This window comes from Fusarium oxysporum, chromosome 3 (assembly GCF_000149955.1).
Source record: "Fusarium oxysporum f. sp. lycopersici 4287 chromosome 3, whole genome shotgun sequence".
Taxonomy (NCBI): Eukaryota; Fungi; Ascomycota; class Sordariomycetes; order Hypocreales; family Nectriaceae; genus Fusarium; species Fusarium oxysporum.
The window spans coordinates 1,326,109-1,340,592 of NC_030988.1; the positions used below are offsets into that span (position 1 = coordinate 1,326,109).

At 47.9% G+C, this 14,484-nt stretch overlaps 3 protein-coding genes across 3 annotated transcripts; 1 reads left to right on the plus strand and 2 right to left on the minus strand.

The window, feature by feature from the left end:
* Nucleotides 1-8,878: 8,878 nt before the first annotated feature.
* On the minus strand, nucleotides 8,879-9,256 carry FOXG_21023 (uncharacterized protein; the record flags this gene model as incomplete). Its single annotated transcript, XM_018401354.1, has 2 exons — nucleotides 8,879-9,075; nucleotides 9,178-9,256. The coding sequence occupies 2 exons, from the start codon at nucleotides 9,254-9,256 to the stop codon at nucleotides 8,879-8,881; spliced, it is 276 nt and encodes a 91-aa protein (XP_018252082.1).
* Nucleotides 9,257-10,341: 1,085 nt separating this feature from the next.
* FOXG_21024 (uncharacterized protein) lies at nucleotides 10,342-11,717 on the minus strand. The gene is made up of 3 exons (XM_018401355.1): nucleotides 11,269-11,717; nucleotides 10,833-11,220; nucleotides 10,342-10,782 (listed from the first exon to the last, which is right to left on the minus strand). Exons 1-3 carry the CDS (start codon nucleotides 11,478-11,480, stop codon nucleotides 10,501-10,503), a joined length of 882 nt encoding a protein of 293 aa, XP_018252083.1. The 5' UTR covers nucleotides 11,481-11,717; the 3' UTR covers nucleotides 10,342-10,500.
* A 544-nt stretch (nucleotides 11,718-12,261) lies between these two features.
* Nucleotides 12,262-13,240, plus strand: FOXG_21025 (uncharacterized protein; the record flags this gene model as incomplete). The annotated part of the gene is made up of 3 exons (XM_018401356.1): nucleotides 12,262-12,264; nucleotides 12,326-12,983; nucleotides 13,041-13,240. The coding sequence occupies 3 exons, from the start codon at nucleotides 12,262-12,264 to the stop codon at nucleotides 13,238-13,240; spliced, it is 861 nt and encodes a 286-aa protein (XP_018252084.1).
* Between the last annotated feature and the right edge of the window lie 1,244 nt (nucleotides 13,241-14,484).

The following is a 14,484-nucleotide window of genomic DNA, read 5'->3' on the forward strand; positions in this document are numbered from 1 at the left end:
GTCGTCAGTCCTCGCTTCTTTGTGCGCCACGCTGTGAACTTGTTTCTTGAGGTCTTCAGCCGCTTATTGGCAGGCAACTCAATCTCTGGGTCATCAACCTCCAGGTCCCTATACTCTCTCTCCCAGAGATCCTGGACCATCTCCTTCGCCTTGGTAATCCACAATTGTCTTTCGTCGTCGTCTCCCCACAAATCGTCAAACAGTGCCCACCGGTAGGCAGGATGAAGAACTGCAGCGCCATAGATCAGGGGGCTATCATTCAGGTGCTCGTAGTATTCGTTCAATTTGAGCCAACCCAGGTTGATGTTGACAGCGAGGTGATGGCCGTGCGGAAAATTGGCGACTGCTCTTTTCGCGGATTCGAGGGTTTCGAGAAGAAATTCGTACGCGTGAATAAGATCCCAGCTTGTTCCTGTACAAGCCATCTGTTAAAATAAGAATCGGGCCGCTTTTGAGAAGTCTAAGGCTTACCAGACAGTGGAGGGTCGATCTCGTTTTCCTCGACCTTTCTCCGGTGTTTTCCCTGTCCATCGCCCTCAAGGCCTCTCACAACCAGCTGGAAGTCAAGCAAAATGTCGTAAAGAGTCCCGAGCACATGCCAATCATCAGGTGTCATGCGATTCTCTTCCTTCAGGAAGAAGGGCAGCTTGGAGCCCTTTTTGATGTGGCCAGCTCTCGTCAAGTTGACCTTCTCCCACTCGTTTGACGCTCTCTGGACAAAAGAATTATAAAATGGCCTCAAGAGGAGAGCGCGTTCAATCATCGAGAATTGAGAAAGCCACCGGGTAGCATTGTCGACCACAACTCCAACTGGACGGTGTTTCTTGAGCTGAGCGTCATCAGAGAGTTGGCTCTCGACAGCCTGTACCTTCTTGAGCATATCGGTCCACGTGTCCGATCTGCTCACCTCCTAGGTCTTCGTGAGTATAACAAATAAAGCCGGGGACTCAGCCACCTACAACAGCAAAGTTATGCCATTTTCCAACAGAGCCTCGCCTCCTCCAGACTTCATGCTCCTTCGCTGCCGTGTGAAGTCCTTCGAAGACCTCTTTCTCGAAAGCATCCGGGTTCTTGCCATACAGCATCTGTTTCACTACTATGTTGACAACGTGGCCAACGCAGCGAACCCATCGCTTCTCCCAGTCGAAGCCAAACTCTAATCCAAGCTCCCCCATCGAGGTTTTATTGTTACCGGCATTATCCAATGTGAAATACCCGAGTTTATCGCTGATCTCGTACTCCCGAATGATCTCGATAATCTGCCCGGCGATATTCTCGCCTGTGTGCCGCTCTGTAAGCTCAGGCAGTCCGAGGACACACTTCTGTGGCCGATTATTTGAATCCCGAAACACACATGTGATGCCGTATAAGGCGTGTCGGTTACCAGACTTCCAGCCATCGTACTGGATATGGATCTGTCCCGGACTCTTTCGCAAAGCATCTTTCACTCTTTCCATGTTGTTGGTAAATTCTCGTTCTGCGATGGCACGCACGGTCACGTCAGTAATGTTAGCTTTTGTGATCTCGACAGATGGATTGAGGTAGTTGAAGATGTCTCGAAGATCTTGATCGTTGACGATCGAGAAGGATTGGTTAGAGTTGACAATCCAGTTGACAAGTTTCTGCTGGAATACAGTTTTGTCGAAACGTTTGATCAAGGTATTGATCAAATCTTGTTCCTTCGGCTCCTTCGGGTTCAACTGTAGGATTGTTGCAATGGACTGATGTGCTTTCTCGGATGCCTTTGTAGGCTTTTGCCTCTTGCCTGTCGGATCCATGATGCCATTGTGGTCCGTGTACAGGTGACCCTCAGCGTTCTGCAACCCTTTGATGGCGTAACTCTTTGGCCTCGGCCGCTTTTGCTTGATGCAAAGGCAACACACCCATCGGCGTTCCCCCTTATCGGCATGCTGGATATCGTAGCCGAACTGATATACCCATTGACGCACTTGGCCGTCTCTCTCCGTCAAGGTCCAGCCTTTGTAGAGCTGAAAGAGTCGTTGATTGTCTTCTTCTGTACGTTCTGGAATGGGTGTGGTTGACTTGGTTGGATGAAGGGTGGCCATTTCAGTTTGGAGTAGTAAGGGCGTGAGTAATAGTAAACCCTCCTAGAATAGACTTGTTTGAACTTTGTGTACGGGTAAAACGGAGTGGAAAATTGTTGCTATTGCGTTGTTATTGGCTATGGAAAGTACTTAGGGTATGCGCTATTTCACAAGGAAATCCAGGTATTTTCAAACCCCACCTAAATTTCCATTCCTTTCCACAATTTCCACATGTGGAACATGTGGAAGGGGTTCCGTGGCGTGGATGTGGAAAAGCTGAAGCCTACGTGGAATGGAATGGAATGGATATGGATCCACATTATGGATCCATATGTGGATTTCGTGGTATGGATTTGGACCCTGGTCGGATGTATCAGATGGAGCGATATGAAACAGCAACTTGAAACCCGCAAAAGATTTTAACAGAGAAGACTCCTAAAATCTAACAATCATGATCTCTTTAATCAGCAAGAAGCTAACACATTAATCAGAAGTCAATTCAAAAAAGACGTTATCCTTTTCTTGACTAAATGTCACAAAATGTCGATTAAAGATCACAATCTCACCTTGCTCAACTCCCGCGAGGACTGGACCAACTGGATCAACTCTATTGAGGATCTTGCTGTGCGCAATGACGTCTGGAGCTACTGTGATCCAGAAGGGATTGAAAACTTGGTCTTCACTGCGACCAAACCATCGGACTCAGCAAGCAAGGACACGATCCAGAAATATCACAGCCTCCAGGCTATCTATGATAGCGAAAGGAAGAAATACGACAAGGTCTCTGATCGCATTGACCTCGCAGTGTGTCAGGAGTTCAAGCAGCACTACCTCGGAATCCATGACGTCCGCGGTAAACTCATCGCGCTGGCTGATAGCATCCAACCCACTGCGAAAGATCAGAAGCAGAATGTTAGGTCTGAGTTTGAAAAGCTTAAGAAGGGCCTTAGCAACACCAGTCTCGATAAATGGCTCAGCCGATGGCCTGCTCTCGTTAATAACGCTAAACGTTACAAGATAGAGAACCTCAGCGAGTCGCAGATCCGTGATGCATTCATTGAATCATCTCGCGAAGTAAACCCACCGTTCTACAACTACATGAAGTCCAAGGAAGCTCAGGTTGAAAGCGAGAAAATCCTCGTCAAGGAGGCTGCAAAAACCATGGAGAAGATCTCAAATGCGTTTCTCACTGCGCTCAACGAGATTAATCCCGACCATGCCAGTAGCGGTTCCGTCACTGTCGCAAGTTTGACTGATTCTGAAGAGGAAGAAAACGGTGAAGATGACGATGTCACCATTGTTCAGAAAGCTCAGAATACAGTAAATAGAGCACTCAAGACCTTCCGCAAACTCAATCCAACCCTCTCCGAGAAGAAGATTACTATCGGATTCTGTATTAAGCAGTTCAGGACAATGGCACCACCAAAGGAAAAAGCTATTAGAGGACGAGCAGCCCACGCCACTCTTCAAGGAAGAAAGCATAGCAATGATTCAGATTCGCAGAACGAAGAGGATCAGCCGCAACAGAAAAGACAGCGGACGGGGCATCCATCCTCGAACATGGGTTTCCGAAATTGCGTCTGCGGCATGTCCCACAAGTACACTGAGTGTTATTATCTTAATCCTTCGGGTGCGCCAGAGGGATGGACACCAATCGTTCAAATACAGTCGAAAATCATCACTACAGTCAAGGGAAGCAAACGCCTTAAAGAAAACATCGAAAGGAACCTCAAGAGAAGCAATATTGACTTGCCTAAGTTCTGGCCGTCAGATATTACAAAGAATCAACCCAAGCATCTAGCAGAGGACGAGACTTCAAGCACAGATAAATTTCTATCCAAATCAAGAGCCGCATTTGTTACGTCAAGGTTTGCGTTTGGCACAACCGCAAAAGACGAGTACGGTGATTGTTTCCGACTTGACAATTGTGCGGATACACATGTCTGCAATGACCTGTCTCGCTTCACTAATTACACACCACTCGATGATGAAACCATAGAGTTTGGCAACTCAGGCACGCACCTCACAGGCATAGGAAATGTCACGGTCCATGTCGACACTCCAACAGGCGCAGGTCTAATTCAACTCGAGAACGTTGCTTATGTCCCTGGATTCCATTGGAACCTCATCAATACGCACTCTCTCGAACAACAAGGACTTTATTTCAATACGAGGACTTGTTGGATGGAATATTCAGATGGATCAAATGCCTTTAAAGTAACTAAACATGGTGCTTTTCGAGTCGCCGAATCCCACATCAAGGACATTATATTCAGGGCTCAATCTCATAAAGAGGCAGCGCAATCCTTTGCAATGGCTATTAAATCGAGAACGCCTCAAGTTGCGACAGCTTCTATGGATACCTGGCATGCAAGGCTAGGCCATATTCGAAAGGAAGCTCTTGAACACATGCCTCAAGCAGTCGAGGGAGTCGCACTCGGGAGTCGCAACTTCGAACGAAAGTCAGAACTCTGTCCTGAATGTCAACTCGGACAAGCGTATCAACAAATCTCCCGCATACCACCGTGGAGAGGAACTTACCCCTTCGAGAAGATACACCTTGATCTTATCGACATGGAGGAAGCATTCAACGCTGACTCCTGGGTCGCTCATTTCTATTGCGACTACTCAGCTTACCATATCTCCTTTAACCTCCCAAACAAGAATCAAGATGAACTTCTTTCTATAACACAGGAGTTTCTAGCCATTACAAATGGCAACTGGGGTTTCACTACGCGATACATCCAATCGGATGGCGAAAAGGGTCTAGGAAAGAGATGGAAGTATTTCATTGCAATGAAGGGAATTACATTCAACTCATCTCCACCGGATACGCCAGATCAGAACGGTCTTGCCGAACGTTCTGGGGGGGTGATCATAGCTATCGCTCGCAAGCTTCGAATACAGGGAAATCTACCTCAGAAACTCTGGCCCTACATCATTGCTCATGCTACTCGCCTCCTCAATCGCATCCCAGTTCAACGAAAACAATGGCAAACTCCATTTCAAATGGTTCATGGCCGAAAGCCCAACCTCTCTAATCTCAAAATCATTGGTTCTCTTGCCTACGTCTTAATCAAGAACAAGAAGGCCCGTCCAGCCAAAGTGAAGTTACAAGAAAATGCACTCATGGGATGGCTTGTCGGATCGGACGCAACCAATATCTATAAAGTTTGGGTTCCACACCTTGATCGTGTAATTGTATCTCGGGATGTTCAAGTTGATGAGAAAGTCATGTACGATCCACAGCTTGCTACAACTCTTCCCGAATCGGGACAGACTCTCGCGATCACGATCAATGAAGTTGATCTCGAAGAAGAGGATATCGAGCCATTGTCTATCATGGAGAATACAGCAACTTCGGTTCCTGTTTCGATACAACCGGAATCAGAACTATCCCGACCTGGATTGCGTCTTACACCACAAATCTCACCTGAACGATCAATAGAAGGAGATATACAGGTTGCACCACCCGTAGATGAACCGGCAACATTGCCGCGGCCCACGAGTCCAGTAATTCTCCATCAAGCATCACCGCGTCCTCAGACAACAATACAACTAGGATCACCCAGAAAGAAAAAGATAACGGACGCTTCAGTGCTCCAGAATCTCAGAACAACTTCTGGAAGGAGTATCAAATTGTCACAGAAAGGACAAGATGCAATCGAAACATTCAAACCACGCCTTAGTCGGCACCAAATCCATAAGCAAGCGCGAAGACACGCTCATGCTCTACGATTGGAACGCGCTAAGCTGGGACAGCAACTCGCCCACGCTTTCGCATCAGCACGTTCAATACGAACCCAACGAAAGGACTTGCCTCCACCTCCTGACTTTTGGCATGAATTAAAATGGCATCCTGAGAGACAAGGCTTCAAACGAGCCTCAGACGCCGAGATCAAGTCACTCAAGGAGAAAGGGACATTCGAGCTAGTCGATTACCCTGAAGGCAAACAAGTGCTACCACTCAAATGGGTCTTTACCTACAAACTGGACGATGCAGGTTACCTCATTCGTCATAAAGCTCGCATCTGTGTCAGAGGTGATCTCCAACACCACTCTGGTGAAGACATCTACGCAGCAACCGGTGCTTATCGAAGATTCCGGATTCTGATGGCTCTCGTCTGTGCGTTTGGGCTGATATGTCACCAAGTTGACTTCAAGAACGCCTTCCTTAACGCTGAAATGGACGAGGAGGTCTACACCACATGCCCACCGGGATATGGTCAATCAGGAAAGGTCTGGAGACTGCTCAAAGCGCTCTATGGTCTGCGTAAGTCACCAAAGCTCTGGTTCAATGAGCTTGCATCGTTTCTTAAAGATCTGGGATTTCAACATTGCCCAGATGAACCTTGTATCCTCAATAATAATGAGACTCAACTTATTCTCTTTCTATACGTAGATGATCTTCTCATCATCGCGCAACCTGAATACCTTCAACAAGTCAACAATTTCAAAGCAGCAGTACACAGCAAATACGAGATCCAAGATTTGGGCGAAGCAATCTCCTTCCTCAACATCAGAATCCTCCGAAACGTCAATGCTAAGAAGCTTTGGATCTGCCAAGATGGATATATCAACAAACTCGGTGTCAGGTTCGGGATCGATCAGTCAATGAGAACGGCAACGCCTCTCACTTCATCCTATCGTCCCCAATCTTTCGACGGACAGGCCACTATACAACAGATCACAGAGATGCAAGAAAAGGTAGGATCGATTCTGTACGCAGCAGTGGTATCAAGACCAGATATCTCTTATGCAGCTAGCCAGTTAAGCCAGCACGCAATGAAAACCCTTCAACTGAACACCTGCGGTATGCAAACCGAGTTCTCTCATATCTCCAGACCACACAGTACTATGCCATCGAGTTCTTAGGCTCTGTAGATAATGCTACAGAGGTAGAGCCAGGCGATGATGAAGTACTACAGCAGTCAAGCGACGCATCGTTCGCGGATGATCCAGAGACTCGAAAATCCACCCAGGGCTATCTCATGAAGTTGTTTAGCGGGGCGATCATGTGGCAGTCTTCGAAGCAGAAGACTGTAACCACGTCAACGACTGAAGCGGAACTGTTATCGCTGCCTCACACAGCGAGAGAGACTATAGCTCTATACCGACTGTTCGAACAGATACAGTTCGATCCACAACACCAACCACGCATCCTCTGTGACAATCAACAAACAGTGGGACTGGTCCAGAAAGAGCGACCACACATCGATATCCACAACTTTTGGCTAAGACAGATCCATAAAGACGGCAAAATTACAGTTCAATGGGTTTCAACAACAGACATGCCTGCAGATGGCTTCACAAAACCCCTTTCAGCAGAAAAGCATTCTCGCTTCGTGAAACAATTAGGTCTGGTTGATATCTCATCGCGGATTGATCCAGAATACGTTTCAGGAGAGGATATTGATCAAGATGATATACAGATCTCATCTGATACAGAGTGAAATCTTGGGGGGGGGGTGTCGCAGGGTAGGCATTAGTAATCTAGCTATATGCTTTAAGTAACTCTGCGGGATGGAAGTCCCCGCACAAGAAAAAAACTTAAGACATCAATCAACACATTTGCTGCTGCTCATGATATTCACTCTAACCCTTTAAGCACGCTCAGTGCGACAACAAGCATAAAATATAGCGAATCACATTCCTGTTTTGTGACCTGTTGAATACCTTGGTGGTCAAAGCGAAACTTCAGTATAAGATATAACGGTTAGTCGGGCCTGGGCTAAGCCGATATCCGTTAGTTGCGCTTAGCGGTGTACATTCCCCGTCAACAACAGCTACCCTATGCTTTCTAAGTTATCCTTACGCCTTGCCTACAATCTACTCCGTACTGACCCATAATTGCGCACCAACCTACCTTATTACTGCATTTCAATGTTTGAGTAAGTGTGGTGGCAGTGATGGGGAATCAGACATTGAAGGGGGTCCCGCGACCATTGAGGTCGTCAAATGCAGCATGGACTGAAATAATGCAAAAGCATCCAACAGCCATTGCTGGGAGAATCACTTCCCCTCGATTCCATAACTCTACTGGACGGCGACGATGATTGTTCTGGGGATAGGGAGGGCAGCCTCGCTGTCTCCGCATCTTCACGTCACGCAATAGACATTTCCATGGATAGATACTCTTCTTACGTGATTCAGTATGACAGTCACTGAGGCATATCGAGAGAGCCTCTCCCAGACATGACTCACGGCTTTTGTTGTCGTCGGCTCACGCCGGTCATTGATGTGGCGGACATGTAGACCGTCAACCGCGGTCGTGAAAGATGGGACTTGTTTCTTGACCTGGGAGGCATTGTCCCAACAAGTTCCGACTGGCCTGCTCAGGGAGCTGCAAACTTGCAAATGTGGTCTGGTCAAATATGTATTTCTCCATATCCTTGCCATCCTCGCTTCTATCGGTGAGGTCTTCTGCTAATAAAGGGTAGGTTTGAATGTAACTTGCGCCTTCGAGGCAGTCGCTGGATGTCTCTGATTGAGCGGCCTGCGGTCGGGTTCTCCGTAATTGGCCGCTTGCGTTCAGATACCGGTCTCGGGCGGAGTTTATATGTGAGCGGGTGTAGCTAGACGAGGAGACAAGACGTCGGCGCCGAGAACAGGCTGAGAGCTCCAAGGGGAACCTACTCGGGAGTTGAAGCGGGAGTCCAGGCTTATACACTAGATAAACTTGAAAGGGCGACTTGGTCGATTTTGCGCCAGGGATCATGAGTGATAGCGACGTGACAGCAACAAAGAATGCTTGAAACAATTTCTGCTGAGCGCAACTTCTGTCGGAAAAGGTCATTCTCGCGAACGGGCGTGTCGTTCAAACGAGCTGGGGCTCAAGTTGGATTCTGAGGACGGCTGACAGTCGACGACATCTGGTTGGGTGATGATAACCTCTCATGCTTCTCTCGCTGGCGAAGACTCGGAAAGCGCTCGGCCTCAAACTGTATGGCTTGTCTCTTTTCGGAAAGTGTTTCACAGTGAAGAAATTGATCGGCTTGGGCGGCGGCGATAAATTCAGAATGGTGCTCCACTGAACAGGGCGATAGATAGGGATCAAGAACAATAATCAGTATCTACAAACACTATGTTAGCTTCAGTTCTTTGATCTGGGTGTAGATAATGCCATTCTCACCGACTGGGACTTTCAGAGCTCTTGGTGATGTCTTGGTCGGGTGGCCTTGTCTGATCATCGCCATGTTGGCTTCGTCCATTTCGAGGGGGTACTGGGAGACTCTGAGCAACTGAGTCGCAAGGCCTTAAGCCACGGTTTTTTTTCGTGCTTCTTGGGACAATAGTATTAGTCCAGACGAACTCCTATGACCTCTTTCAGATTCTTAAATCATACTAGTTCTTATGATTGAATCAGACCCTGGAAAGTCCAGGCGTCGCGGTTTTAGTGATAATCTCCGGGGCAGACGGTATTTTGAGCCGCAAATTGTTCCAGATACCGTATACCGTCGCGATCTGTCGGTTGATCTCTAGTCGGAGTTACCGTAGACGCTCCAATGTGCTAGTCGTTGGTGTGGCCTGTATCGAGTCAACGCCGCTATGCGGGCCTCCATGAACCTCCAAGTGAGTCGATCGGGGTTGGGTCATCAACTTCTTCACCTGTCGCCAGCTTGAGGGGGCCACAAGAAAAGTACCACCATGACGGCCAAGTTTCCAATGGCCCTCATCTTGTATAAAGCGCCAGTTTCTATGATCATCCAAAGCCCAAGTCTTGTGAATTTTGCAGAATTCTATGTTTTTTGTTTCACGTCTGTCGCACGTTGGATGACTTTGTGCATTTCAGTCTGTACTTCCTCCTTCCCATCCTCGATCGTGACTGAGTTTCCTTTGAGTCCTGAGAGAGTAAGCTTCTCTCGGTGGTAATGTTCTACCTCTTTGGCACGTCTTAATCAAGGTGTCTTATCCAGAAGATCCCGGTCCTCATGTCTTTCATCACATAGGCAGCAAGATGACACATGGTCTTTGCCACCAGGACCTCCATCATGATGAACTCACCTACTCCGCCGACCTCTCGTTTGCCAGACGAATGAGCTTGGAGTGAGTGCGCTAGACGTGATGTAGACCAGACTTGTTGACAAACCTTTATAGCCAAACCTACTTGGAACTGACTCTTCTGGGGCGGGAACATCTTTACAGATCACCATATGTCCTGGCATCCGCGATGGTGCCAGCCTGGCGCAATAACGCCCACGTTTTGACATTCCACTGATAATGGTTTCCCGTTGTTGCCAGACCTCATCATACTTATATCTCTCCTATGTCGAATCATAGCCTTGGGCTAGCCTTGTCACAGTTCAAATGGGGGACTTCTACTTTACTCTATATCCCCCAGAGGAGTTTGTATTCAGCTGAATGTGGCCTCTAGAAGCCTAGGTCGACGCAAAGACGAGAGTTATGTGAGCAATCGATCTATTGTTCATCAATGCTGTCCTGCACCGATACTCGATCAAGTAGGGTTGATCGAGATATGTATTGCAAGGTAATACAAGTCATTGCGAGTCGACAGCCAGTCGCCTTCATTAAGAATTAATACCTCCTTGTTGCTCCATCTCTTTTCCTCTTTCCCATGCTTTAGAAAGGATATCGAAACCACAGAGCCCTCGTCAACCAAAGCACAGGGCAACATAATGTTGACATAGCCTGGGCGAACTATAACACACCCGCTCTTTTGCAGATACATTGCCCTCCACCTTTTATACCGTTGATTAGGTAAGGTACCTTGTCGGATCTATGGGGCAGGTTAGCTTAGTTCAATCCCGCTTTGAGGCTGGAACCTACAAGATGCGCAAACAGCTGGTTCGCTAATTCGCCGAGACCAGAAGTCCATTGAAATTCGAATAGTGGTGCATCGGGCACTTGTTTTGGATTTTGGCCACGAATCTGTCCTCGTACATTGTCGGCCATTCCTATAAGAATGTCTGAAGTATTGTAAAACCCGGGACGGAGTGCAACCGCCTCGGGGTGTACAAGAGATTCTGATATCTCAACTACCGTCGCTCGACCTTTGAAAGTGGTGCCCAGCCCGGCACCCGAAAAGAAGACTGCGTCGTTGCTTGGTTCATCGTCCTTGCAAAGTTGTGGTTCAATTTCTTGTGCAAGAAACATAGCACAGAGCTGAGCTGCATCGTAGGCATCAATGTGCCTTGGCTTGTCGAAGCAAAGCGAACTGCCAAGAAGTCAGGGGGTGGTTGACATAGGAGTTTCTAGAACCTACATTGCTAAGCTCTTTTCAAAGATGTTCTGAGTTTGGTTGTAGCAGATGGAGGTGAATTGACGAAAATTTTCACGAACTAGCCATTTGAATACAGGAGAAGCTTTAGGGTGACAAGCAACCGTCCCGTCATAGAACACATATGCAGTACCTTTAAGACTACTCGATCCCCTACGTAACTCGAAGGAGAAAGGGCAGCACATAACAGTACCCATTTCCGGATCCACGAAGTGTCACAATAGGTACTGCAGCGACAGAGACTTGTGCGGATGTTTGAGACCTTGGCCTTTTTATTGCTGACGCTTATGGCATTCAACATCAGCGCATGGACCGTAAGGCCAAGGCTCCAGCTAAAAGAAAGAGCTGTTGGGCTTCGATGTTGCAAATTGAACGTAATAAGAGGAAACTTGTTCAAGCTTATCTAGAAAAGCATTGCAGTCTAATAAAAAGGGGATTAAAAATGTATGTTGGATCCGGGGTTTGACATTCTGCCTAGACGTCATACTTTGCCAGCCACTAATATTTTTAAGATTAGCATGGCATGGATCTCGCCCCGTATCCAGGTTTCCACCAGCTACCTGGTCTCTCAGGAGTCGGAAAGGCACACAGTCTGCCTCAGTCTAGCCTCACCATATCTAAATTCACCAATGGACAAGCTCTGCGTCCCCATATCGCAACCAAAAGGTCCCATGACACGACAGGTGACATTGCATGGTCAACAGTGGCCACCATTGATTTCCAACTCTCGCCTCCGTACTTATCGAACTCAAGGCCTTTAACAACCACTCAACGGCCGAGGCCCTCCCATTCCCCTCCACCCCAGAATATCCAAACATCACCTTGGGGAGAGCCAGCGAGCGCATCATCAACACACATTGAGCTTCCGCCAATAGGTTCCTGGGAGAATAGCCACCCCGAGTCTTTGCATCACGCCCGATTTAGAGAATTCACTGCTCGCTTCCGAAATCGAAGACAATTTCCTAGCCGCCCTCGCTGATGGTGATTTTCGTTAGCTTCGTCGTACCCGCCGTTCACGAACCCCGATTCACGGCCAAGTCAGTCCCATAGCGTAAGCCTTCAATCAACCGTTCAGGCTTCCACGCCGCACCGTGCATTCCGCAACACCACCGCATCCACCAACGCCACTACAGGTACAACGGCCACTGCTGCTCCACGAGAATTATCGTCCACCAACTGCATCCTCCACCCTTTCGGCCCTGAGCGAACAACAACCCAGCTCTCCTCGGCTAGCAACTCCACTGGCAAATCTCAAGCATCGCTGCTTGTTTTCGACTCCCTCGAGGAGAACGACTTCTTCTTTGGCAGTCCCGCAAGCTCCTTTTCTGAAGCTATGCCGCCCGCGATTCGGCGGAGTACCACAGCTGCGGATGCTCGAGCTGGTTCAGCGCACGCGAGTAAGCGACGACGAACATCGACGACTGCTGCACCCGCGGCCCCCCCAAGACCGACGTCGACACAGAGAAAGTCACCCGCAACCGGAAAAGACATGGATGTTGAAGAGCTATTCGGCACAAGCCATACTTGTTCCCCCATCGACGTTGAACCCAAAGCCGAATTCGACACCATCGATCTAACCGAGAACAACGAAGTGTTCGAGGAAGTCCGAAAGCCAGAAAAGGATAATCGCGTCAAGCTTGCTGCCTTTCAATGTGTCATCTGTATGGACGACTGCTCTAACCTCACAGTCACACATTGTGGTAAGTGATGTCGCTTCTGGTTTTGAAGGTTTATGTAAGATTCTAACATAGCCCCAGGTCATCTATATTGCGCCTCTTGCTTGCACCAGTCTCTTCATGTCGACGTCACCAAAGTAAAATGTCCCATGTGCCGTCAAAAACTTGACATGAAGCCTCGAAAGAGTTATGACAGCACGACCAAGGGATACTGGCTCCTTGAACTGAAGCTCATGACTGCCACACGGAAAGGAAAGCGCAAGGCCTATACACTGTCCTGATGTTATCGACAACCGTCTACAACGGCCAACGTCGTGACTCTGTGAACTCACAACGCAATTGGATACTTGGTTCAGAGTTTGATGGCTAACTATAATGCACGAATGTCGTTGCCACGTGGTATTCCGTTTAATCAGCATCCATGGATACTTGGGACTCGTCACAGGTACGGGATTGTGCTAACCGCCACATGCCCTCGTGGCTTATATAGTGTTTTTTTCTTTAACGTTACCACGGGCGGATCACTTTGTGGCGCCAGATGAAGATACCCAGCACTTACATGTATAAGGGGAACATAGAACTGCATAGATTTAATACGCGACCACGCTTTTTGCGCGGCTGAAGAAATGGCGCACTCGGAGTAACTATGTAAGCGAGGGATATGTATCGTGCTGTACCCATGGAAAGGACACAGAGACTCATCCATGGGGTTAACCATTTGGTTCTTAGGCAACAGCATATGGCGCATAGCATTTAGACCTCTGATATAGCTTGATTTACTTTGTGTTGACCTGAGGTGTCGAATATTCGAAGGAGTCATTATGAACCGACGTGTAAGATGTGAGAGTATGTGAAACTCATCGGTTGAGGACATACCAATTCCAACTGCTTGTGATATAAAAGTGTAGAAGAGCCTATGTTTCTCTTCCCACCATGCGTTTGGACTCACAACAGGTAAAATCAACATGGGGGGTTGCTTCTCATGTCTTGTCTTGGTACCAACGTGATTGACTTTTTTACTTATACGGACTGAACCACAATCAACGCAAATTATATCCAAGGCATCTGTCCTTCTCTTACAATGGCTTAGTGGAAGAAACTATGGCTCTGCTGCTTCAGCCCGGGAAGGACTTCATTCTCGAACTGTGAGTTTGGTAGTTGCTTGGTCGTGTATTTGGAGGATTGAGTAAAGGTTATTTCAAGGAACGGTGTCGTTGCGATGATAAAAATTAGCCCTTCAGCCTACTCTTCAACCTTTTGATCCAGGGCCTCATCTGCGTTGCCGCTTCCGACACCCGCGTTTCGTTTAAGCGTATGCGCGACGAGCATCCGATACTCTTTGCGTAATTTGCGGCCCTTCACGACATCTTTTCTGCCGCGAGGGACAAGGATGGCACCGATAATGCGCACGACTTGAGCAAGAAGGCCATAGTATTACTCAAGAGCACGAGAGTTGGTGTTGTTTATTTGAAGGTCGGGGTCTGCTTCGAAGAGCCCAGAATCCTCAAGTGACCGGAAAAGGTTG